The following is a 25,847-nucleotide window of genomic DNA, read 5'->3' on the forward strand; positions in this document are numbered from 1 at the left end:
GGGGGTTGGATCAATTCAGATTTGGGACAAAATACCAGCAGCACTGTTTGAATGAGCTGAGTAAAGCTGAGATGTGCTGCTGCTAGAAGGAAATCGGGAACTGCAGTAATGGTTATTGGGACGATCTGGGGTTCTTAGATGTTGTGAAGGCTTAAAAGAGCACTATAGATAATGAAGCTAATCCTGCACCAGGAAAAAAATTCCTTTTTTTGTTTTCCTTCTGTTTCTTGTCTTAGAAAATACAAAGCAAGTACAGTTCCATCTCATTTTTTTAAAAAATTCTTTTAATAATATCTGTTGGACTACAGTGAAGTCTCAGATTCTACCAAAGTCCCAGGAGACTTGATAGTGCATCATCATGGTGGCATTTTTAACTGAATCAAGACAAGCATTTTACTCATCAGTGAATGAATTATCTTGAATTTGATATGTGTTCATTTACAAATAAATGATATTCATTCTCTGATTGCAATGTAATGGTGACTCCAGTTTCAAATTCTTAAGTGCACAGAAACTGCTTGATATAGGTTTTTTTATTCTGTAGATTGGTCATTCTAGTAAAGATTTGCTTTCTAAAACAATTTGAAATAATTTCCTACCTATTCTAAGTCTGGTTTTGTAGCTGATATTAGATTATGAGAGAAGAAAGAATGTATTAATCAGGTAACCTTTCCCAGTAATTTTGTTTCATGTTTCATAATGGCTATTGATTTAATTCCCACCAATCTTTCTTAGCTTGAAGATAAAAATATAGGACAATTTGTCTTTATTTCATATAATGTTTTTTCACAGAAACTGTATCTTCACGTGTTTTATCAAGTTAGAAAAAAAAAAAGACAAGATGAATTACAGAAAGGGTAAAGCAAATGCATTGGCATAAATCAAGACAACAGTTCTAGAGGGTGAAAACAACAGAGAGACCCAGATCAGGGAACTATTAGGTATAGCATACAAGGTTTTACTTGGACAGTACAATGTTAAGGCAAAATGTTTCCATGCTACTTTTCTAGGGACAGTTTTGAACTATGGACTTTTGTGCCCTAAAGGGAAATAGCAAGCAAAGCTGGCAGGGTGAGCCCTCCTGGCTCATGGGTGAGCCCTCCTGTCGTGGGGCCCAGCACAGCCATCACACAACCCCAGGTCTGTGTCAGTGTGCTCAGATGCTCAATTCCCCCATCTCCATAACAAACATTTGCTTCTACAGCAAATGGCACAAGGAAAGTTCCCAGCAACTCGAGCAGTCTGTTCATCTGATCAGTAAAGTAGTCCCTTTCCTAAAGATATGTGTGTGTGCCTTTAGAAACTGGAGTAAGCAGGCTCAGGACTTGTGCTCCCTTTCTTTTCTTACTCAACTATGTTGCATAAACCTTCTTGGGCTGGGGGAGAGCCAGGACTGCTAAGTCACCCTGCTGCACATTTCCCATCCTTGGATACTTCTGTAGTCCCTTGCCATTGTGTGTAGCCTAAATGATGAATTATCTACAAAAGTTGAGCAGCAGTACCACTGGAAGAGAAAAAGAGCAATGTGCCTACTTTGTACTGATGCCTACCTATGATAAAAATGAACTGTGAGTACCTAAGGTGTAACAAAAGATGTTGCAAATCCTGCCTCTCACAATTTTGCCCTTCAGAATGTGGGGCAAGGAAAAAAAAAAGATAAATTTTCCAAACAAAAATGCTACTTTGATTTTGAAAGTGGAGTTTGATTTTTTTTTCTCTTTGGCATAATAATTTATACCTGTCATGTGGTTTCTGTATTCTTTCCCCTTTGTTTATCTAATTAATTTCACCTTTTTATGCATGTGAGGTTGCTTAAATGTCTCATGGGACTTTTCTCCTGCCTGTGTTACACCAACTGGCCTTTTCATGTTGCTATTTTTCCTAATTATCCCTTACACCATACTGGGAAACAGCAGACTTTTTCTCCTTGACCACAAACAACAAAATAACTCCAGTCCTTATGATTTATTCATTACAGCTAAAACCTAGCTTTTACTTTGATAATCCCTAGGACTGTAAATTACATGGAACAGGTGAAACAATCTATTAGTTGCTGTCAGCACTTCTACCTCCTTCCCTTCTGTCATGGCTACATGGTGTCACCTTCTCATTTGCACTGAATCTAGTGCTCATCTCTCTCTGCAGTCTTCTGATTTAACTCATTTGAGGTAGTTTCTGCCTGTGGAGTGAATTTCACTGGCTTCCTGTGTGCTTGGGTAGGCACAGGAGCTGGGATGAGGGATGCAGCCCTTCGGGACAGGGAGCCAGAGAAAGGGCTGGACAGCGAGTAACCAAACTAAGGACTGGAGAAGAAGATGCCCTTTGAGTTGGCAGTGAGCAAGCAATCACACAGGCTCAAGTCTATGCCCTGAGGTGCTATTAACAATACATTAATAGCACAAGGTGCTATTAACAAGAGGGAAGGAAATCTGAATTAAAGATCTTTGGTTTTGCTGATAATATTGAACAACATATGACTGGACGTGCTGAATTCAACAGTGATTATACTGTGAAAAGGCCATCGTTTTCTAACTTGGTCACTTGATCTAAGGATGAGGCTTAATCTAAACATAGGACAACACAATCATAGAATCACAGGATAGGTTAGGTTGGGAAGGACCTTAAAAAGATGATCACCTAGTTCCAACCCCCCTGCCATGCAGAACATACCTTCTGCTAGGCCAAGCTGATCAAACCCCATCCAGCCTGGCTTTGGACAGTTCCAGGGATGTGACATCCACAGGTTTTCTGGGCAACCTATTCCAGTGCCTCACCACCTTCACAGTAAGGAATTTCTTCCTAATACCTAATCCAAATTTTCCCTTTTTTAGTTTGAAGCCATACCCCCTTGTACTCTCACTAGATGCCCCTTATAAAAAATCCCTCTCCAGCTTTTTTTGTAGGGTTCCTTTAGGAACTGGAATGTGTAGTTTGGGCAGTCATGAAAGTCTTTCACCATTATGAATTCTTGTCATTGTAACCAGTGCACAGCTATGACTGGAGTTGGCATTAATGAATAATGAACATGATGTAATCCCATCTCCTGTGGTGTGACAACCCTCCAGCAGAACCTCAATTGCCATTATTTAAGAACCAGCCTATGGAAAGAATATGTTGTCAGGCCATAAATTGTGGAGCATATTACCTGGTATAGTGAGAAACCTCCTAATTAGCTCAGTTGTGAAAACTGTAGGAGTCTTGCCTGTGCTTCATTTTCATCACAGCAGCAAAACATCTGTCCCAAGGGCAGGAAAAAGAATTGACTGTTGTGTAAGAAGCAGCCACACAGGAGAGGGCATTCCAAATTAGAAAAAATTAATTCACAATTTAAGTACTTATATACCCAGGCCCATTTCACAAGACAGGCAGTGCATAGTTGACAGCAGCATCTGAAAGACAATGCAATGCAACGAGTTTAATTATCTTAATTTTGTGGGATATTAATCCATAGGCCTGCTGAGGTACCATGGTAACAGATGTGGCTTCTGGCTGAGATTGGTTGTTCCAGCTCCCTGGTTGCACCAGGGTGAAAAACAATTCTCTGTTTTGGATTTGTGATATGAGTTTTTGTAAACTTCTATTCTTACATCATCATTCCCATTGAAAAAGTGCAGCAGATTTATTTAAGCCTACAGTTCTGATCTTGGGGACATGGGGAAATCAAACCAATAAAAAGGCCCACTGAATTAAACTGTAATTTGGGGAATGTAATGTTAGGGGCAGCCTACAACAAACTGTCCCATGCATTTCTTTTCCAAATACTTGAACCTGTGTGGGAATAAAAAAAAGGGCTTTACAAACCTGTGGCATAACATTTACACATCCTTTTGCAAAGACTTAACTTTCTACAGCAAAAAATATTGAATGACAGTGGTTCTCAATTTACATCAGTCAGGGTAATTCTGATTCCTTCTCTGCCTGGAAAAGAATCCCAGAGAGTCTTGATGAAGAGCATAATCCTTGGAGACATCGGAGGCTGTGCAATGCAGAATTAGCCATTTAGCATGAGTGAAGTTAGTCTGTTAGATGTAATGCAACTTGCATCCAGTAATGAGGTGATTTTGAAAAGAAAAATCCATGCATTTTTCAGTCTCAGATCTACTTGTTCTAAATTGAGAGAATGAGGCATCTCACACAGCATCCAGTGCTAGAAATGACTGTCATTATCTGAGAAGTTGTGCTTTTTGGTTGAGCATAGGTAGAGGCTAAATTAGAATCATGAATAAACCAGGGATGTACCAGAATTTAGAGTCTAGCTAGCTCCCAGAAGTATTCCACAGGCATGTTGGAAACAGCCAGAGAGATGCCAACATGTAGCCAGCATGTGCTTATGCTGAGGAGCAATGTGGTTTTCTGTGGTTCTGCTGGCAAACGTTGGTCTCTGCAGGTCTCTGCGTGTCACGCAGCAGGGACACGGCACCATCAGCGTGTCACTCAGCACAGAGCGTGCCTGGGGACCTGAGGTGCAGTGTTGGTGTGCAGTGTGTACATCAGAGTGTGGCTGCGGCTGGGCTGACCTCATCAAACTGCCTCTTGGGTCTGCTGTCTGGCCAGCTCTTAACTCCAAAAATGGGGATCCTTGTGGGAGACTTAGCTGCCAACTCCCTGTGCCAGGTGCATTTCTGGCAGCTGAACAAGAGTCTGTGAGCAGCATCCCTGGCCGCTGTGTGTCCCCTGATGCCTTCACTAGTCTCTCTTGCGCAGGAGGGTGACACTGCAGGCAGTGGTGTTGTATGCCTGATGAAGGACAGGAGGTTGTCCAAGGCAGGTGAATTCTGAGAAAAAAAATGTATGTCTTTTCTGAAAGAAAGCAGTATGCAAGAATTTAGCAGTCCAGCCTTTCACTAGTTTTACTTTTTAGAGTGTTTTCACAGTTCTGTGATACAGCTGGAGATAGCTTACACCTCTTAATACTGTGTACAAAAGTCCCTCATTCCATATGCTGTTTTGTTCTCCCTTTTGCTAAAACCCCTCTGTTAAACAACTGCCTTTTGAGTTTGATTGTTAGGTCCACACAGTATAGTTTTCAGTGTTTAGTAACTGGTTTTATGGCTCCATTGTAAATAATCGAATTATTATATTCTCTACAAGAACCAGGAATAAACATGTTCTGATGGCAACAGCTGCAGAGAAGCCTGGCTGCACACCAATGGAAGAGCAAGAGCAAAACTGTTTCTTGAATAACTGTTCAAATATATTGCTATAAATAATGAATAGCTGTCCTGACAAAACATAGTGCTGTTGAAAATGGAGATAAGATGATGTGATGGATCATTATTTATTTTATTTAAAGTGTTATTTCGTTTACCTGTCAGCAACATTCTCCATCTTTAAATGAACTGCATTGCTTCTCTTTCTAGGCAGTCCTAGGCTTGTGAACTCACTGCTCCAGCAATCACCTACTTGGGAAAATTAGCTTTTGAATTTTCAACAGCTCTTCATTTGGTTGTCCTGGCAATTTTCAGAAGTAATTCATTTTGTACTTGATTTTTTATGTTTCTCACATTCTTAATAAGCAATGAGAGATTTGAGAGAGCATATGAATCTCTACTTTTATTTTAAGGATTTTTTTTAGTGGTGCTCTTGTACTATCACTTCTTCTGTCATTCAAATATATATAAGGCAATTTCAGTCATAAAAAGCTCTCAGTGTCATGGTCTGCCAGTTTGGCATCATGATAAATATTACTTCAGTCAAGGAATGACATTGCTTCTAAAGAGACTGCTCACTGAAGTAATTGCTAGTAGTCATGGAGAAGAACAGCAAGCTCTGGCTGTAAACCTTTGACTTGCACACAATTCCTTGGAAGTGTAGATGATCTGCAACATGACTGAGGAGTGCAAAGCCAACTCTGTAGCTCCTTTCTATACTGTGATTTACTGCACCTTTATTTGTGGTCTCCTAAGGCTATGTGGTGAAACTGAAAGGCCAGCACACTCATTAGGTGATTTAAGCTATCTCAGTGAGTGGAAAATGTTGGTTTGGAGATTTTAGATCATCAGTAAATTGTTCATGTGTGAAATGAAAAGCCACCTTGAGGCCAGCTTCTAGTAAATTTATCTTGAGCTCAGGCAATTTGGAAACACCTGACTTAGCCCACTAATTATTTGATTGACAGCTTGACTTGAAAAACAATATAGAGGTATCAGACAATAATGGCTTAATCAGAACTTTTAAACACTGCTGCTTTTTCAAATAAAGAGATCAGAATCTATAGCAAATGCAGCTGCCACAGGGCAGCACAGCCCACTACTCTGCAGTGATAAGGGTCCACAGTCTTCTCAATCTGATGAATTGCATGCCAAGATCTTTAGACAAGATCTTTAGATTCATGAGACATGACTTTCCATACTGGAGAGCCATGGGATAGCAGAGGTTGAAGGGTGATGCCAACAGTGTTTTTCCTAGGGTTTCAGCAAGATGGAGCTGGCTGCAGGGGGAATGCAGCAGGTTCCTAAGATCAGCCAGTACCATCAACCTCAGCCACATTTGTGTGCCCCTTTTCTCCCCATGCTGAGGATTCCAATTCCACAGCAATCCCTATGGCAGTGCTGGCTCATCTCTGATTGCATGAGACATGAGCTAAGGGGAGATTAAAGAAGTATGTCAGAAAGTATTGTGATTCTTCTGCTTTTAATTTATACTTTTTTGCCAATTCTCCAAGAGCTCTTACCTCCAAGTGGGTAATACTGCTTTCACCTGTGCATCCAAGCTGTGGGCTTATATGGTTGTAGTTTCCTACTTGCCCAATATAAGTATTTTTGAGAAAATCACCAATGCTGCATCCCCTGGAAGCACTATTCACATTGTACTGTTCTTAACCTAACATAAGCTAAAGAGTCCATTTTTCAGGTGAGTTAGTGATGCCTTACAAATTTGTGAAAATGGCATCTAGGTAATGCAGATTTTGTATAGGCAAAAGGATATATGAAATGTATGGATATAATTTTGGTCATCTGTACTTGGGTATTTCAGGAATACATGTTGTAAAGGAGCATTTAATGACTAGAAAATAACAAAAAGGTTCCACACTCTTAACTGAATCCCTTTTCCATGTGCTCTGCCAATAAAAGAATTCTGTTCTGTCAGTTTTCAATGAATTTTTTTAATCTGATGTTGTTATTAAATATAACAACACTGTTGTAAATTAAAATCAACATATAGGGTGTTTCAAAGGGTTCCTCTTGTGACTTTGCCTGAGAAATGCCAGAGACATGAGAAGTATACATTACATTACATTAAAAAGCATAGCCAGATAGTGCATGTTAGGTTCACCTTATACCCTGCAGGAATCCAGTCCTTCAAACTCAGGGTGCAGAGTCCTCAACATCACAGAATCATCTAATCTGGGAGAGATTAGAGACTGTCAGCATCTCTCCCTCATCTGATGGCATTGGGGGTAGCAAACCCAGGGGAGCACCTTGCCAAGTGTACAGTTGGTTTTTCAGGGCTTCATCTCAGCTGGCTCACAGCACTGCACCCTTCAGATGTGACCTCAGAAGAAACCAGTGTCATCTCAGAAGTGTGTGCCAACAGCACACTGACTGGTCCCTGGTGGAGATGCACTCCACATTCTTTTCAAGTTCTGATTCTCTCCCCAGAGTGAATTGGGCAGGAAGCTCGTGGTGTCTGGGGTTGTTCTAGCCCTGCAGTTGCTGTCAGAGCTGCAGCACAGAGGGCAGGGGACTCAACATGTCCAACATGCACAGCCTTTTCCCTCAAGCCCTCCATACCACCACTGCTTGTGCCAGAGCTGTGCTCCTGCACTGCACCATGAGCAGTCCTGCTGAGAGAGAATTAATAGTGCATAATGAATGAAGCACTTTGGGAGGTAGAACGAGGTCTGAAGCTATGGCTAGTAGGTTGATGAAGACATTGTGCTGTCTGTGCTGCAGCTGGGACACTCACTGAGCTCTGCTGTGCTCTGCTCTGTCCAGGCTGGAAACCCTAACAAGGATGGGGGCCAAGGCAGCACACCCCAGCCCTTCCACAGCTGCTCTGAATCTCTGATTTTGTTGTGGCATAAGCTATTTGGGATGATAAAAGATTTCTGATCATTCACAGTTATTAACTTACTGCAGCTGCCTTTATCTATTGATGTGAAATACTACCATGTAGTAAAGCTCCAAAGATTTATGTAAGCCAACAGGAAGATAACTTTTTACCATGTCCCTGTGGAAGCACTGCTGTTTTATTAAGTAAGTTGATTTGGAAGAAATCACCATTGAATTTAACTCTCTCAGCTGACCTAATTTTCTCTTGAAAGATTTAAACATTTCTGGTAGGCTTGTTGGTCTGTCAACTCAGCATCAAGAATTTATGCCTTTTTACTAGTATATTACTGTCATCCTTGACACACTGATCTAAAGTGAATTACAGCAGTGGAAACCATAATTTCAGAGTACTAGAAAAACTAGTGTAATTGCTTTACTTACAGAATTATACTGAAAAGATTGCTCAATCTGTTTTTCTCTTCTCAGTTGGTTGCCTCCATCGTGTTTATCAGCTTTGGTGTTGTAGCAGCCTTCTGTTGTGCAATAGTAGATGGAGTGTTTGCAGCACGACACATAGTAAGTACAGCAATTTTGTCATCTTTCAATTTTGATTATTTATGTCATTTCTAGCAGGAAAGTATTTTCTTTTGGTTTATGTTTAGCAGTATATTAGGGGTTTTGATAGTTCTTGGTGGAGATTCTAAATAAAAATGTGATGTAAAATGTCATGAAAGGCATGCTAAAAGGTGTATCTGCTTAGAAAAGGAAGACATTTCAACCACTACCAGCATTTGTTTCCTATTGCACAAAGGCTTTGTGGGCACAGTAAGGATTTGGAATGCACACAGTGATGAGCACCATCACATGTTGGGATTTGAATATGGTAATTTATATGTTAGAAATGTGTTGTTTGCTATTCTATCTTTTGTGATAGAATACCTAAAAAATCAGTCTAAACCCTAGCTTTTAATTGAGCTTTGATTTCCAAAATCATCAGGAAATAAGTAGTCATATATGTTAACAGACATTAGAGGTCAGATGTAGTATGCTAAATAATACAGCATGATTGTATACGAGCCTCTCTGTGCTATGAAATACCATGAGCCTGCTCATCTTTCTGCTTATGTTCATTGAGGGGCAGCATAACTCCACTGGCATCAGGGAGACCCTATTGAATTTCTGTTAGCAAATACCTCAGAGTAATTAGGCTTTAGATCACCTGAAGCATAAAGTTATAAACTGATTTCTATTTTACTGTTACTGAGGAGGGCTTTAAACCAAATGTGGGTTTCAGAGCTTTATATACATTGCATAAGATAAAAGGCATCTATTGGTGTAAACAACTGAGGTATGCAATGTGAGCATGGATAAATGCTCTGAATTGTAGTCATGTTTTGTGGAATACAGACTCTACATGATGCCAAAGTGCCTGCTTTTTCTTGGATTTACCCTGTGGCTGGTCTGGATGACACCTGGTTTAACTGTCTCTGATTAGCATAGGCCCAGGGAGCTGTTCCATGGGAGCTGCTTAAAAGAGGAGGGGAGCAAATTCCTACTTGCATTCCCTGCTCCAGAACATTTCATGGTTGTGCCCTGGAAAACCACTGATGCTTATCAAAATTTTGGACCTGTCCTGGAGAGGCTGAGGCAACTGGGGTTGTTTAGTCTGGAGAAGCAGAGGTTATTTATCTGAAAGAAGGTTATAGTGAGGTGAAGGTCAGTCTCTTCTGCTATGTCCCACTTGGAAGTTTTAGAAGAATTGGCCTTGGGTTGTGCCAGGAAAAGTTCAAATTGGATACTGAGAGAGTAGTTAAGCATTGAAGAAAGTTGTCCAGGAAGATGGCAGAGTCGCCATTTCTGGAAGTGTTCAAGAGGCATCTGGATGTGTCACTTAGGGATATGGTGTAAAGGTAATTTAGGGTTGATGGTTGATGGTTGGACTGTATGATCCTGAAGGTCTCTTCCATTCTTGATGATTCTGTGATTCTGTAATTTCCCAGGAACCTGACTTATTTCTGTTCTGCTTTAATGTGATCATTAGGAAGTGTTCAGATGGCACTTGTACAGTCTTGCATGTTGTAACTGCAGTGCAGCTGTGCAGCCACAGCCCCCCACTGCTGAGGGTAGACACAGCTTCTCTGAGGCGAGGTACTGTGTCAGGGGACAGTGTGTGCTCAGTCTCAAGCACGGATGCAGGTGTTGCTCCTCACATCTTTCTAGGTGTTTTCAGTAGGAGAACACCAAGGCACAAAGTCATTGCACTCACCTAAGAAAAAAGCATCTTACAGTCTGGGGGGTGCAGTTCTGTATCTGGTTAAGTTGGTGACTGGATATGACTGCATCCCCTGTGCAGAGCTGGAGGCTGGAAGGGGCTGGTCATCCATTTCCAGGAGTGCTGGAGATGAACAACCCAGTAACATGATCCTCCTTCAGTCACATCATGGCTGGAAAGCATGGCTTCATGGAAATCCATGACCAGTTGTTTACATTCGGGCTTAGTTCTGTTTGTCACATCTGTATCTTGCTATCTCCTTCACCTATGACAGAGCAAAGAAATACTAAGTAGCACCATTTGTTGGAAAAATAATTTGCATCTCAGCATGATCACACTCGCTTCAACTCATTCTCCTCTGTCTAATAAGGAACTTGATAGGTGAAGTAAAAGTGTACATCACCAAGTTTCTCTAACACACCAGGGAAAGTCTGTAGGGATGACTTTCCTAAGTGTAAGTGCGCTCCCAATTTAATTTACAGTAATGCTGGGGCCTTATCAAAAGAACATGTGCCACACAGACTACAGCGTCACTGCCACAGTGTTACATCCTCTTTGCATCACATCTAATTTCCTTCAGGAAGAGCAGCAACACCACGTTCAGTCCACTCCCTACAGGCAGTTCCAGCCTTTTTCAGATCTGGCTTGTGCTGTTACCATTTTGTCCACTGCCTTTGGGGCATAACTGCTGAAGAGTTGGAGTAAACTGTCCTCCAGTCTGGGAAAGAAAAAATTCCTGCCATGTCAGAGTAGGTGCCTATGCTAAAGCCATCAACTTTTTGTGAGAAATGGTAGCTGAAGCCAAGCAGTCTTCAGACTGACTACAAATACAGCATCTTTCACACCAATTTGGAATAAGAAATGTGTCCCCCTTTTTGCTTTCTTTTTAGCTTCATTTGAGCTGGGAAGGATGTGAAGAGGACAAATCACATAATTACAGATTTTTCTTAGTATGTGCCTGCAGTGGAATGAAGACTATTATTGTTGCACATTTTCTCCTGCTTTTATAAAACTGTGAATAGAATAATAAAATAGTTTTCTCTGTTTTATTTCCTTTCCAAGAGGGCATGAAATTGACAAAAAATTATTCCAGGAAATGGATACATTTCAGAAAAGAGATGCTTACATTATTTAAGACTTACTTTGCTTTATAGAAAGCTCTGGATCACACCATTTATAAAATTAAAAACACTGAAGAAAATGTAGCTTGATTTAAAATCAAGCTTATCTAAGCTTATCTAAGAAATAATGCAGATATAATTCACCTTAAAAAGACAAAAACAACCAAACCAGAATCAAGTAAAATAAATCAAAGATGAAATTAAAGTGCAGTGATGTTATTTCAGAAAAATATGGTGGTTAAAGGAATTTATGTTCATTTGTGTTTGCTTGAGACATTTTGTTATTTAGCAGATGAGAATAGTCCAGTTTTTCTGTTGGAGATCATTCAGCAACATCCTCCCACCACACAGGGAGATGCCCTGTTCCACAACAGGTTCACATTCTCTGCAGTAGTTATGACCTCCTATTCATGACTGCAAGCTTTGACCATTGCCACATGATCTTTAGCTTTGCAGTTGTGCTCCATGAAGAACCTAAAATAGCCAACAGCAAGAAGTCCAGGTGTGAAGTGAGGAAATTGCCTTTTCCAACCGAGTTTATTCTGTGATTCTGTGAAGGAAAAGCTGGGCGCCAGAAGGCACAGTTGCTTGTCCATTGTGACATCTAAAATGCACACCAAACCAAGCAGTGTTAAGTTGTTCCCCTCCTCTTCTGCAAAGCCACTTCTGTGTAACGTTGATTCAATTTTCAGCTGACCTAGTTTCTTCCTCTTGATAGTGACGGCTTAAGGAGTTAATTAAAATAGAATATATCATCAGGTGCTAAGCCCTGAAACAAACCTGAGATTGAATGTAGCTGAACTAGAGGATACTGAAACACTCCCAAATTCAGATCTTCACACATATGGTTTAAGTGCAGCTTGTGGACTGCTGAAGTATATCAGCTGGGTAATTACCTATTGATTTGGGAGTTTAGAAATTGAACTTGAAATATTTGCTTTCTCTTTATATATGTTACCTCAAAATACTATTTGATGAGACGGGCATTATGTAAACTCACTTTCTGTAAGGCACAGAGACAAGGCAATGGGAAAATGGAGTCTTTGATGTGGGGGATGCTCATGCAAATTGAGCTCTGGTTGGTAGAACTCCAAAGCTGCTTTATTAAGTAACGTAAAGTTGGCAGCAAACAAATAGCTACATTATAAACACGTTCTAGGAGATGAAGATCTGCTGATTTCTGTGTTAAGAGTGGTTCCCCAGCAGAGACGCAGAGATTCCTGCCCAGCAGTGGCCTGTGGGCTCCCAGGAGTGGCCTGTGGGCTCCCAGGAGTGGCCTGTGGGCTCCCAGCTGCTCCCCGAGGCCTGTGCTGCTGCGTGTGTGCCCTCAGGAGCCGGCAGCCGCATCCGGTGGTTGCGCGCGCAGTGACCGGGGATGTCAATCCCCTTCCCATCTCTGGAACTTCTCATGCAGGTTACACACACCCGGGCTAGGACGGCAGCAGGGGTGACCAGAAGCTTTGCTGGCCACCCGCTACATTTTACTACAGGGTGGCTTCATTTGCCCATGGCATGTAACACAGGCCACTGTCTTGCACACTATAGGCCAGACCCTCTAAAAATCCATTTGAAAATGTTCTGAGCAAGCCTGTTGGCTTTCCCATTGAAGAAAAAAACAATTTGTTTCATTCCATGTCTAACACAACTCAAAGAATAATTTCTCACTGGAATTAAATTAGGTAGATTCTCTGGAGAACAACACTAAATGCATTTTGTGTTCTCCATGTTGCCACATGAGACAAAATTACACCTAATTCCTTTTAATTCCATTTCCACCCTGTATGACTCATTAATATAATAGCATGGCATAGCATGTACCATAAAAAGCATCAAAAGCAGCATGTCCAGCAGGTCGGGGGAGGTGATCTGCCCCTCTGCTCTGCTCGGGTGAGACCCCACCTGGAGTGCTGCATCCAGCTGTAGCGTCCTCATCAGCAGAGAAGGGACATGAATCCCTTGGAGCAAGTCCAGAGGAGGGCCACAAAGATGATCAGAGAGATGGAGCACCATTCCTATGAAGACAGGCTGAGATAGCTGGGTTTTTTAGCCTGGAGAGGAGAAGGCTCCTTGGAAACCAGACTGGGGCCATCCAGTACCTAAAGGGGCCTATAAGAAAGATAGGGACAAAATTTTTAGCAGGGCCTATTGTGATAGGACAAAGTTTTAAACTAAAAGAGGGTCGATTTAGGTTAGATATAAGGAAGAAGTTTTTTACAATGAGGTGGTAAAACACTGAAACAGATTGCACAGAGAGGTGGTAGGTGCCCCATCCCTGGAAACATTCAAGGTCAGGTTGGACAGGACTCTTAGCAGCCTGGTCTAGCTAAAGATGTTCATTGCTATTAGATGGGCTTTAAAGGTCTCTTCCAACCCTAACTATTCTGTGATTCTCTGAAAAGCTTTGCAATTGTATTTTCTTTTTAGCAGAGTGAGTACTAGACATTTTTAACTGAAAACTAGCACTAATTCAGTAGTGATTTTTATTTTGATGGTCCACCGAGGTAAAATTGTTTCATTGGTGAACTTCCTAAATACAGAGTGCTTAAGTTTGCAGCCAGTACGTTTTGTTGCCAATGGCCAACTATCCCACGGTATTAATTCTAGTATTAGACCTTGCATCTGACACTCAAGCACAGATTGCATTCCTAGAGTACCAGCCATTTACAGGGTGGGATTAATTATTTTTTATGAACTTAGTTCAAGGGTTGGAGCAAAGGAGGATTCTTGCTACCAGTTTAAGCCCATTTGCCAAGAGTTCTCTTTTGTATTGCAAGACAACCCCATTCACACATCCAAATGCAGTTGACTATACTTTAAATCAAAGGGCAAATACTTTGAAAAAGAACTTTCCTGAAGGGCCTGAAGAGCTTGGAACCTGTTGTACTATCATTTTTGTTCCTGTTAAGCAGATATATTTTCCCTGTGAAGCACATTACAGCTTGGGAGTGCCCAGTCCTGTGAAAGGTAAATTAGTCAGAGGTACATCAGCCAAAAGCCTCACAACAGAAGTCAGAGGACATCTAGTAGAAGAGAAGGTATTGACATTACAGAAGAGTTTCAGACCACCCCCACAAGCTATTCTGAAACCAGATCTGAGCTAGGCATATAATGCTAAACTGTGTTGGTGTGAGCACAGTGGTGAGACTGTGTGGAGTTTGGTCTCTGGCTTTTATTTGGCAATATAGGAATAGCCTGTGGGACCACTGCTAGATTACTGATTCCAGGTCTAGTATTTATTGGTGCTTTGCCAAAGACCTCATTGACTTGGAAAGAGTTTGGAGAAGAAAAATCTGAAATCTGAAGTGGTAGCTTTTAGAAAAAGTACTCAGAAGTTTGATTTCTTTATTTAACACAGAAAAGATTGACAGATAAATTGATCATGGCCTTTCTAAGGTATCTGTGTAGTCAAAGGTTATCTGATAGCAGAGGGCTTTTAGTCTCTCACACAAAAACAAAAGAAATACAGTGAGTTGAAGTCAATGCTAAAGAGATTGAAACCATGGAGCAGATATGGTTTTGACAATAATGAATTATGGAAGCAGCATTGTCAAGGTTATGGATAATTCTCCATCGCTGAAACACTTAAATCTCAAGCTTATTTTTGTTTAATCTTATGAAGCATATCCAGAGGTTATGAACATGAAGCATATGTCTTGGGATGAAATTATTTAAGCTTTGTTATTCAGGACGTCATTCTAGAGAAGGATCTTCAAGGAAGGCTCCTTTGAACTATTTTTACAGTCAGGTAGAAACTCTATTACCTCTTCTAAAACCTGTATGTGTGGTGCCAGGACCTGTTCTCTGCTGGAAAATGTTTAGGATTTGATAGATTAAAAACAATTGAAAACCATTTATCAAGATTTCTGATCTAGGTTTGCTGGTCTTCAAATCAACAGAGAAAATGCAATCTTTAACATGAACATAACTTAAAAACTATCTCTACTAAAACCACTATTCCTCACATACTGGATAACATACAAGACAACCCAATGATGAATGCATTCAATACATTAATATATATATAAGTACATATATATTGAATATATTGGATGTATCCAGGGATTTGTCAGTACAACTGCCATCTTGCTAATGTTTTCTGGTCTAGAACACAGATGCAGGGTTTTTGTACCCACAAATCTGCAATCTGATATTCCTCTGTTTCCAGACAGGTAAGTATTATGCATACAGCCTGAATATATTGACATTACAGAGGAGCTGGTAGTATGTATTGGTTTGGTTGCTGGATATTTTGCAGTAAGAAAAAATAATGGCAACATTTTTTTTTTTTTGGAGAACCTGTTATGATTCCCCCTTGAGTTTGCAGAACCTCTCACACTGGCAGGGAAAAGCCCCCAGTTTATACAGTTTTGTTTGGGTTTTTTTTTTTTTTTTAATCCCTGAAATTCCTTTCAGGTTTAGCCAGATTGCAAATTCTTTAAAATCCCTTTTTTTCTTTCCTGCTGTGACTTGTTCTCCTGAGGGAAAAGGGCTGGTATTGTGCCAACCAAAAAGAAATGTCTAAACCATTAGGCAGCACACACACTGTGTTTGGATACCAAAGAGGAATTCACTTGTTCATGAGAAGGGAAAAGAGAGGTTTGAGTTCCTTTCCCATCTGCCCCACTGTAGGAAAATGTAGGATAAATGCCTTTACTGCTGACAAAATCAAGGATTGGTCCAGGATTCCCTAGGCCCCTGACATAAACACTGGTCCATTGGCTTCGCTCTTTGAGACATAACAGCCCAAACTGAGATCTCTCATTAATGCCATTGCTTTGGTTATTCAAACTGCAGCAAGGCAGCTTTGGGGGAAGAGTTCTGTGAAGATGCAGTAAGACCATCTTACTACAAGGAAGGAAGACTACTCTTTTTTTTTTAATTGGGAGTTTGTACTGTGGGAAAGTGTTAAGGGAATGACCCATGCATTTGAATATTTGAAAGCTAATGGCTAAATGCCACTGCCATTTAATTGCACGATCCTGTTGCACAGAGACCACAATGTCAGTGTACAATTGGGCAGAATTTTTAGTGCATTGGGGTTGTCTGGCATTTCCAATTACTTTGGCTCTGAAAATTAAATTATTTTCTTTTAGCTTTGTTTCTAGTGTACTTAGGTAGGCGTGAATTCCATTGAGTATATTGTAAATCAGCTCCAGAAATAAGGAAATAGGATAGGGAAATTCTACACATGTTACTGATATTAATAATCATATTATTAATGCAAGAAATAATATGAGATGTGGGAAAGTGAGAAGGATTTGATCCAAATTTAAAATTACACTGATAATTTAGTTCCCAGACATTATAGTCTTCTGCATTTGTACACAGATATTGACTTCTGCATCTGTGTGGCTTCTATGCATCCAAAAATCAGGTGAGTGGCAGAGACAGCGGAACTTGTTCAGCAATGCAGAATAGCAGCTTGGGTCAGGGGAGATTTATTGTCTACTTCCATCTTTACTTCATTACTTTGCAAAGCATGGGCCATGATGGAATTTATGCAAAGTGCACAAAGCAAGTTAATTACACTTTAATCCCCAGAAAGGTGGGTGACTGGGGCAAAGGGCTTGCAGTCTGTTCTGAAAAGCATACTCTACCTCACTCTGATGTGCTGCCAGCAGAAGATAATTTCCTTTATTGTTTCCTATTCTCAGAAATGTTTCTAGACTAACAACAGATGCTTCTTTTCTATAAAAAAAAATTGAAAGCTTCTACACAGACATATAGAGGGAGCGAAAATAACCACCTGCAGACTTCAGATTGCAGCAAAAATACTTCATAGTTTTTTCATAATTTCTCAAAGGAAAAACATTGTTTTCAGTTGCTCAGTGCAGCAACTAGTGGAGTTAAAAAAAAAAAAGAAAAAAAAAAGTAAAGGCACTGTTTATTCACATGGATCTCAAATTTCTAGTAGAGTAAAAATTAAGGGTTTAATTAAGGGTGTTTCAGTATGCTGCAATGTGCCCTAGCAAAAAGTTTTATTTGCTCCATCTTTAAGAAGAAACCATGATTAATATGAATAATCTTATCACAGAGGAGGAATTTCTCTCTCTGTCGGTGGATGATTATTCAGTTGCATATAATGTCTATGTTCCCAGGTATTCAACGAAGTTTTGATTGATGATTATTTATGGCTCTGTTAAGAGCTTATTAAAATGTGTTGCCTCACCGCTGCTATATTATGGAACTTCACACTTGTAATGTATTTATTTAGTCTTTTATGATAAATTCCAAGAAGGTAACATAATTAAGAATTTTTTTTTTTTTTTTACCTAATCTGCCTAGAATTTTCTTGTATGGCTCAGTGCAGTTCTCTCCACATTCTCAGCCATCAGTATATCCAATGACTTCTTCACCTCTAGAGCACTGAGTGCCATGTATTTCAATATTTCTGATCTTGTGAAATGCATGTGAGCTTCAAAATGACAAGCCAGGGGAAAAGCTAATGGTACCTGAGCAGTCCAGGCATTCATGAACCATTGCACTAATTGTTTAGACTATTTTACTTTTAAAACTTATGTCTTTTCATTCCTCTTGAGGTTTCTCTCATGGGCTTTTTCCTCTCTTACATTTTGGGTCCCAGTCCTGCAGTTCCTCCCATTTGGACGAGACCTGTCAGCCTGGCTGACATGTGGCAGTGGGGATCTCCCTGTTACAGGAATGATAGGGAGCTTTCATGGCAAATTGCTGGGCATAAACACCTCCTTTCTGGCTGTTTTCTGCTCAATACCTAACATAAAAATGTCATGCATAAAGTTGTTATTACATAAATTAAATTATAATAGGGATATGTTTTGCCATGCCCTGAAAATTAAAACCAACACTGCAATGTTTATTAAGCCTCCAGCATTTTATTTGTAGATGTAGATATTCAATATATTTATATATTGCTCAATTAGGTGTATTTAGTGCAGCCTCTTTTCCTTCCCTTTACTATAAAATAAATCCAAAAGAGCATTATAAATTAAACCCCTGTACATTTCAGTCAGCAGGATATTCAGTATTTCAGATGTTTAAAGGCTAATGTCTTTCAAAATAACACTTCTTGCAGTAGTATACTTAGAGATTTATATGAGATTAGTGCTGTTGGTTAAAGCATGGTGCTTATAATGCCAAGGTTGCAGGTTTGATCCCTGCGTGGGATCATTCCATTCACTTAAGAGTTGCACTTGATGATCCTTGTGGGTCCCTTCCAACTCAGAATATTCTGTGGTTCAGTGATTTCTCACATAGTCTCATAGCATTAAGGCTATAGGAAGGAGATGGAGCAGTTTTTTATGTATTTGAGTCACATTACCAGAAACAGAATAAACAGTTCTTGCATTCTTGTAGAAACGTTAATTACTCACACAGCACAACATCATTACAATCAAGACAGAGCAATCAGTTCATATAACAAACCCTATAATCAAAGTAATGTAATCAATGTAAGTAATCAACTATAATAAGCAATTAAATACCTAACTGCATCAAGCAATAACTAAAATTATAGCTTTGAATAGTATCAGCTATTGCATCATTAGAAACTTGTGTAAAAGCCAGTGGTAAGTCTCAAGTTTTTAACCACACAACATAGCTATTGCAGATGTTATGGGAAGGTCTATAACCTCATCCTGAGAGACACTGGCTAGCAAGACTTGACTAAAGAAAAGCAGACCTATTCCTGAGCCAGGCTTGGATTTGCTGTATTAAGGCAGGAGTAGGCTTCCTCGCTGGAGCCTTGGGTGGCCTTATCTCCAGAGCAGCCACAGCAGCAGCCCCCAAGCAGACAGACACCATGTCACTCAGCAGCTCTGCACACACCTTTCCTTCCTGCCACCACCTAAGCCTGCTCAGCTAAAGGCACTGCAGCCACTGAACCTCCTTGGGAATGTGCAGGGGAGTCAGCTCCCATTTCTTTTGCCTCTTCCAGTGCACTCCATCCACTTGTGAAGGCTGATGGGCCTTTCCTCCCACCTTCGTGCCACAGAGAGTGCGGCCAAAAGTCATTGAGAGAAAATCACCTGTTTGAAGAGGTCTTAACTGCTCCTAGTAGATCTGTATCCATCTGAGATCAGATTTGTCAGTCTATATCAGGAAGTATTCTGTCTGTGCCCATTGTCTAGCAATGGGGCAGCTCCAGCATCTGTAGGCTTTTCATTTGACTATAGCAGTACTACACGAGCACAAACCTCACCAAAATAGGGAAGAGTAAGACTAAGGCTACCACTGCAAAGTATTTACATAAAATAAAAATCACTGAGGAAATATAAAGTGAGATAGAACCATGTATGTGTGTTTTTCAGCCATGACAGTTTACAGGTATTCTGAATATTTACTGGTTTGAAAGACCTGAAATGAGTATGTGCTGCTACCAAATATTAAGAGAAGAGGATTCTGTGGAATCCTAGAAATTCTAAAAAGAACCCCTAGAAATGTGAAGCAACTCTGGTTTGTGAGAGTAAAATTTTAAGCCCCACCAGCTGCTTTTCCTATTTTCAGCACAGAAGCTGGGTTGTTTCAGCATAGCAGACAAAATAGACAGGGTCTCTAGACTGGAGTGCAGCATTTCTAGAAGAAGATTAGCTCTTAAATTCATGCAAGGCCGATGTAGAAGCACAAGAAAGGGTAAGTGCTGTCTGCAGCCTGTAGTGGAATTGCTCTCATGGCATGACCTCACCCAAAGAATGTAACCAGATACCAGGGCGGCTGCTTCTGAAGTGCTTAAACAACACTGGGGATGTATTGTTTGCAGCAGGGGGTCACTAATGTGCTGTAGTTACAGTAGCAGTATGGCATGGACAGAAGCATGTCTCTGTCTCACTCTGCATCGCTTTGAAGTGTTTGATCAACTGTACATTTGGGAGCCCTTGACTCCTTAGGCATGGGCAATATGTGTAGAAACTGAATTAACACACAATAATTATGTCTACAGCTTAGGTAAAAAAAAAACCACTTGAAAACCCAATTCTAGGGTTTAAAGTTTCTTAATATACTTTCCTAATTATTGGGTAAATTTTGAAAAAAAATTGGAAACATTCTACTCCTGCCAGTCCGGTCCATTGCAGCCCTTGCCAGTAGCATGACCTTAGAGCTGGGCTGCTGCACTCATGCAGGACTGTGGGAGTCCAGAAATGGCTCCGTTTTTTTTTAGTATTCTCCCTTCCAAATCCCAGCCAGCATGCACTGTGCACACCCTGACAACCTAGGACTTCCTATGTCAATAGTCAACATGATGGTATCAAGAGAGCAAAACATCAGAAAAAGTGGGAAACAATCACTGGTATCACAGAGGAGGAAAACAGCTAAAATGAAGAAATGGAAAGGCCTGGAGACCCACTTGATGAAGTAAAACTGAACTGACACATTTGGATTCAAAAGCTGATTATGACCTTGGTGGCTATGTTAATAATTCCAGAAAAAAAAAACTGTCTTAGTGCATGGTCAAAAGGTGAAATAGGAAGGGATTATTGTAGAATGGTAGAATTATTTAGGTTGGAAAAGACCTTTAAGATGATCAAGTTCAATGTAAACTTAACACTGCCAAATCCAGTAGTACATTTAATTTTCTGACCATAACTGTACTTTCCCAGCTTCCTTAATTAAAAAAAAATGTTTGTTTTTGTTTTACAATTTCTGTCTTTCAATGATCTCTCCGTGATGTCCATAACTTTATTTTCTAGCACCTGGATTTCCTTTCAGGGTCACAGTGATTTTTAAACCTGAGGTTTTATAGCAACCACAGCATTCCAGAGAGCTGCCAGCCAAACGCTTACAGCCAATTTATCATGTGGGTTGAATTTCTTTGTGAATAAGAGAGGTGGAGATGCAATGGCAGCCTCTTTAGAATCCCTGACACTGACTGAAAGAACACATCCTGGCAAAGGGCAGGAGCTGATGCCTGGCACTCCCATAAGATCTGTCCCAGATACTGAAGGGAGGGAAGAGAAGCCCACTGAGCCCCATGGTGGGGGTGGGTGGCCCAGGACACTGGCTTGTCCAAGGAGGCAACATTTCCTGTGGGAGCCCATGGTCTGTCCTGCCCAGAGGCTCCTGGCACACAGTGAGCAGTGACCCCTTTCTTCCTCTCTGTCCAGCTGCTGTCTGAAATAGACAGGTTTGAAAATAATGGTATTAGTTACAGAAATAAATTTTAATAAGGCATATGAGGAATAGTATGTTAACAACTATATGTAAACAAATAGTTTACAAAACAAACTGTATGTAACTATATGTATACAAATATTTTGTATCTCATGAATTATGAGTAAGGCATTCTGTTGGACTACCAGGGAGTTAAAGATTCTTTAAATACACAACAGAAGATACAGGTCTTTAGGAAACTAGCAGTTTTAAAATTGTTATTTTAATTAGTTGTTTTGTGCCATTTCATGTGGGTTCAGTACTTGGAAATATGGACTTGGAGATTTCAGGGGGTATTGTTTCTTCTTTTTCCATATAACAGTGAAATTATGCAAGAGAATTTGTTTTCTGAAACCCATTTCTGCTTCAGAAATTACAAACTGAAAACTGAATTGCAGGTTTATCTGCCAGAGAATAAAAGCCCAAAACACTTCAAAAAAACCCACCCTTATTTCTGGGTGTAGAGGGGTATGGTCCTCTGCTCCATGTGGGAGTCACAAGGCTGAGGAGCAAACTGAGCTATAAAATGTTTTGTTCTTCAAAGCTGACGCCCCCTCATTGCAGTGTTGATGATACTGGCCTTGGACTCAGAAGTTCCTAATATCAAACTGGCCAGAGCCAATATGGAAACTGTTCATAAATCTTTTTAAAATTTGCATATTTTATTTGTTTGTGATTGAAAGCAATTTTTGTATTAATCACTCCTGTGAATCCCTACGTTTTTCTAGCAGTCTTCCTCAGGAGAAACCCTTCTCATTGGGAATGCTGTTGAAAAAGATGGAGAAGTAGCCCTTGGTCAGAGAGAGACAGGAATTGCAAAAAACCTGTAGCATTTCCTCTCATTGTTTGTACAGGGTAGGATCCAACCAACTTTAGCTCGGGCCCCCAGACAGTGATCCAGTCTGCCTGCTTTCCCAGGCTCCTAATAGGTTGGCCCCTTCTTTTAGGAGCTTCTTTATCTTTGGTCTGAAAGCTCAGGTTTATATGCTCCCATGTGCTATGTGCTGTCAGCCAGCGTGGGGCAGACACAGATACCTGTGCTCCATCTAGCCCTCCAGAGGAGCATAAAAGCTAATTACTAATAGCTTCATATTTGTTATTGTTCATATTTGTATTTGTTCATATTTGCATGCCTATTTTGAGAGAGTGTGATCTTGGAGGGAATGATAATCTCCAGAACACCCAGCTGTTGGCAACAAGGCTGAGCTGGCACTGAAGGGTGATGTTTCAGTTTGTTTTTAGGATTAAACTTGAAAAATCTTGGCAGCTATCCCTCTCCTATTCATTGCTAGCTTTGCTGTAGATGAAAACAACCGAAAACAGAAAATTAAAACTTGACGCTAATGAGACACTGAAAACATTATTCTGGTTTTGGACCCCTCAATTTTATCTATATTCATCTTTTACATGTGACCAGCATGGTTCCTTGCTCCCCAGGCCAACTGGCATGGCGAAGCCCACGTCCTCACTCTCAAAGTCTCTTGGAATGTAAATGGCAATGTCCAAATTACTTACTGGGAATGGTTCTTGGCCCATACTAATTTACAAACCATGCCCAGAAAATATTTTGGAAGAGTGATAGTTTGCCCAGGCCAAAGCCATCACCAGCACAGTTCTAACAATTTAATGGGCTTGATGCTCAAGTTTCAGCCCTGGGAACATTCCCTGGCACTGATCAATCAACACCTCTCTTGAGCAGCTATGGAAGCTAAGACTAAATAAATACTGTAACTGGAAAAAAATAGCCCTCACTGTATAATTATTTCAATAAATTATTAGCCATGTTTTGTAAAGTATGGCATATATTTCAGTCAATACAGTTTAAGCTATATATCTGTTTTCTGAAAGTGAGCTTACACATAAGGGAGATGGAATTTCCCCTATGTTATCCAAAATATATCTGTTCTCCAAGGAAACAAAAACTGGCATAGAAAAAGCTTCTTTTCATACCTCAGCCTAGAGCCCTTCAACCTCCCCTCAGTCATTTTATCAAATCCACCAAAGATACTGTTAAAAGAATACTTTTCTTACAGAAAAAAAATGTACTGCAATGCTCCCACCATCAAACAGCATGTGAGGTTTCTATTGTATGCTCTTAAAATAAAGCAATCAGCCAAACCAAAACCCTCTATATTTGACCAAATCTTCTCTTCCTCTTGTCCGTCTGTCACTCTCAGGTTTTAATACACATACTAGAAAACTATTGAAACAAAAAATTCAAGATGAGGGAAAGCTACATTTATCCTTGTAGGGTTCAAGGCTGAGCAGTTCTGATTTGTCTGAAATTAAAGGGAGGTACTGGGTGTGCTGGGTTTTGGGGGGGGTTTCGACACATCTGAAAATTTTCTAAACATAGCTTGGTGGCATTCTGACTGCACCTGCTCAGTATACACAAACACGCTCAAAAGCAAGCTAAGAAATCATCTTTTCCAGTGCTCAGAAGGATTGAATAAAACCTGTCCATTTTTCTTTTACATCAATAAATAAACAAACTCAAGAATACAACTACATTTTTATAGAGAATTCTTCCTCTCTTTACCAGCCCACATATTTTGTCCTCTGTGTGTATCAGCAGAGCTTTAACCAACAGAACTTTCCCACCTGCCCATTTCCACTTAAAGGGACTTACTCAAAGAAGGAAAGAAAGGGAATGCATTATTTATTATATATTAATGTTACACATTAGTGGGAGGTATTGCATAGCTCTGTCTCAGTAAAATTCCTCTCAGTTGAGGAAGTTCTTGGTATCAAATCATACTAAATTAGTTAAAAAGAATATTGTTGCTATATACTTTAGAGTTACTCTTAATAGATGAAATGTATATATATACATTCACACACATATATAGTATTTACAAGTAGCTGTGTCTCAACCACTATTGCTTTGAGCAGTAGAATCAAGAAGAATCAAGGACTGGTAGGTATATACTATATTCATACACAATCTGTTGTGAGCAATGTGAAGTATTTTAAGAGCAGTCTGTCAGGAGTACTTTTATAGCTTTAAAGTATGTCTCATTTGCCTTTGGTAATAGACACTCCTATAAAGTCCAGCGGGTGCTTATGTGGTGTGACATACTGTTGGATAGCTTTTAAGCACTTTTTTATATCTGTGTGGTGCCTTATTCATATAAACACCTTAGTAGACAGACAGACCACAGCACCTCTGTGGCATGAAGATGGAAGCTTTTACCAATGCAACCTTTTGGCATCCCCAGTGTACCTTTACTTAAAAGCTGTGTGCTTTAGGTGTTAAATTCTGTAGGTGTGTGGACAAAGCCAATAATCTTTGTTGTTTTTGTACACTTGATCATCACTCATTTATTTGATTGCACATAGGGATGCATTTAGAGAACAGACTGAATGCAGAAGACTGGCTGTACTAGTGCAGCAGGCTTGCTGTTCAAAATTAGGTGCATGAAAGAAGGTTTGCCATGATTGTGGATGCAAATGTAACAGCCTTTAAGAACATATAGAGGTGTCTGAGAGGAGTATCTTAGCATTCAGGGTCAGACTCAGCCTCATAGAGTGATGTGGTGGTGTCACTCATCAGCAGCCTGTAGTAAGATGTGAATGCCCCAAAGGTAAAGCCAGGGACCATCTGTCTCCAGGTGCTAAACTCATAACCTATGATACTTTGAGAGAACTTGTTATTCTGCTCATAGCCTGGCATAGACTCTGACCTTCACAGAATCAGAGTTGCTGAGACTGGGCAGAACCTCTGGCGATTTCTTATCCAACCACCTGTGCTTAGAGCAGTGTCAGCTAGCACAGGTGGCTCAGAACTGTGTCCAGTTTGAGTGTCCGGTTTGAGTATCTCCAAGGATGGAGACTCCACAACCACTCTGGGAAACCTGTTACAGTGTTTAATCACCCATAGAATAGAAAAGGTTACTTCTTATGTTTAAATGGAATTTCCCATATTTCAGTTTGTGCCCACTGCATCTTGTCATTTTTCTGGACATTACTGAAAGAGATGTGGCTCCATCTTCTTCACTTCCCCATCAAGTATTGATCCATACTGATAAGGTACATGGGAACCTTCTCTTGTCTAGGCTGAACAGTCCCAACTCTGCTTCTCTTGTGACAGATATTCCAGTCTGTTAATTCATAGACCATGTCTGTGTTCTCTATTATAGTGGGGAGCCCAGCACTTTACCCAGTATTCCAAATGTGTCTCACCAGTGTTAAGAAGAAGGACCGCCTTCCTGGGCTTGCTGGTGGTGCTCTTTGTAATGCAGTCATGAACACTTCTGGCTTTTCTTGCCACAAGGACACATTGCTGGCTCATGTTTAACTTGCTACTCACCAGGACCCTCTGTAAAGCTGCTCTCCAGA

General features: G+C 40.3%; 1 protein-coding gene across 1 annotated transcript in view; it reads left to right on the top strand.

Annotated features, from left to right (window-relative positions):
- Positions 1-25,847, top strand: part of TMEM255B (transmembrane protein 255B) — a 66,555-nt gene that overhangs the window by 19,967 nt on the left and 20,741 nt on the right. The window contains exon 4 of the mRNA XM_053935068.1: positions 8,481-8,570. Coding sequence (XP_053791043.1) covers positions 8,481-8,570 — 90 coding nt within the window. The remainder of the gene's footprint in view (positions 1-8,480; positions 8,571-25,847) is intronic.

Source organism: Vidua chalybeata, chromosome 2 (assembly GCF_026979565.1).
Source record: "Vidua chalybeata isolate OUT-0048 chromosome 2, bVidCha1 merged haplotype, whole genome shotgun sequence".
NCBI classification, from domain to species: domain Eukaryota; kingdom Metazoa; phylum Chordata; class Aves; order Passeriformes; family Viduidae; genus Vidua; species Vidua chalybeata.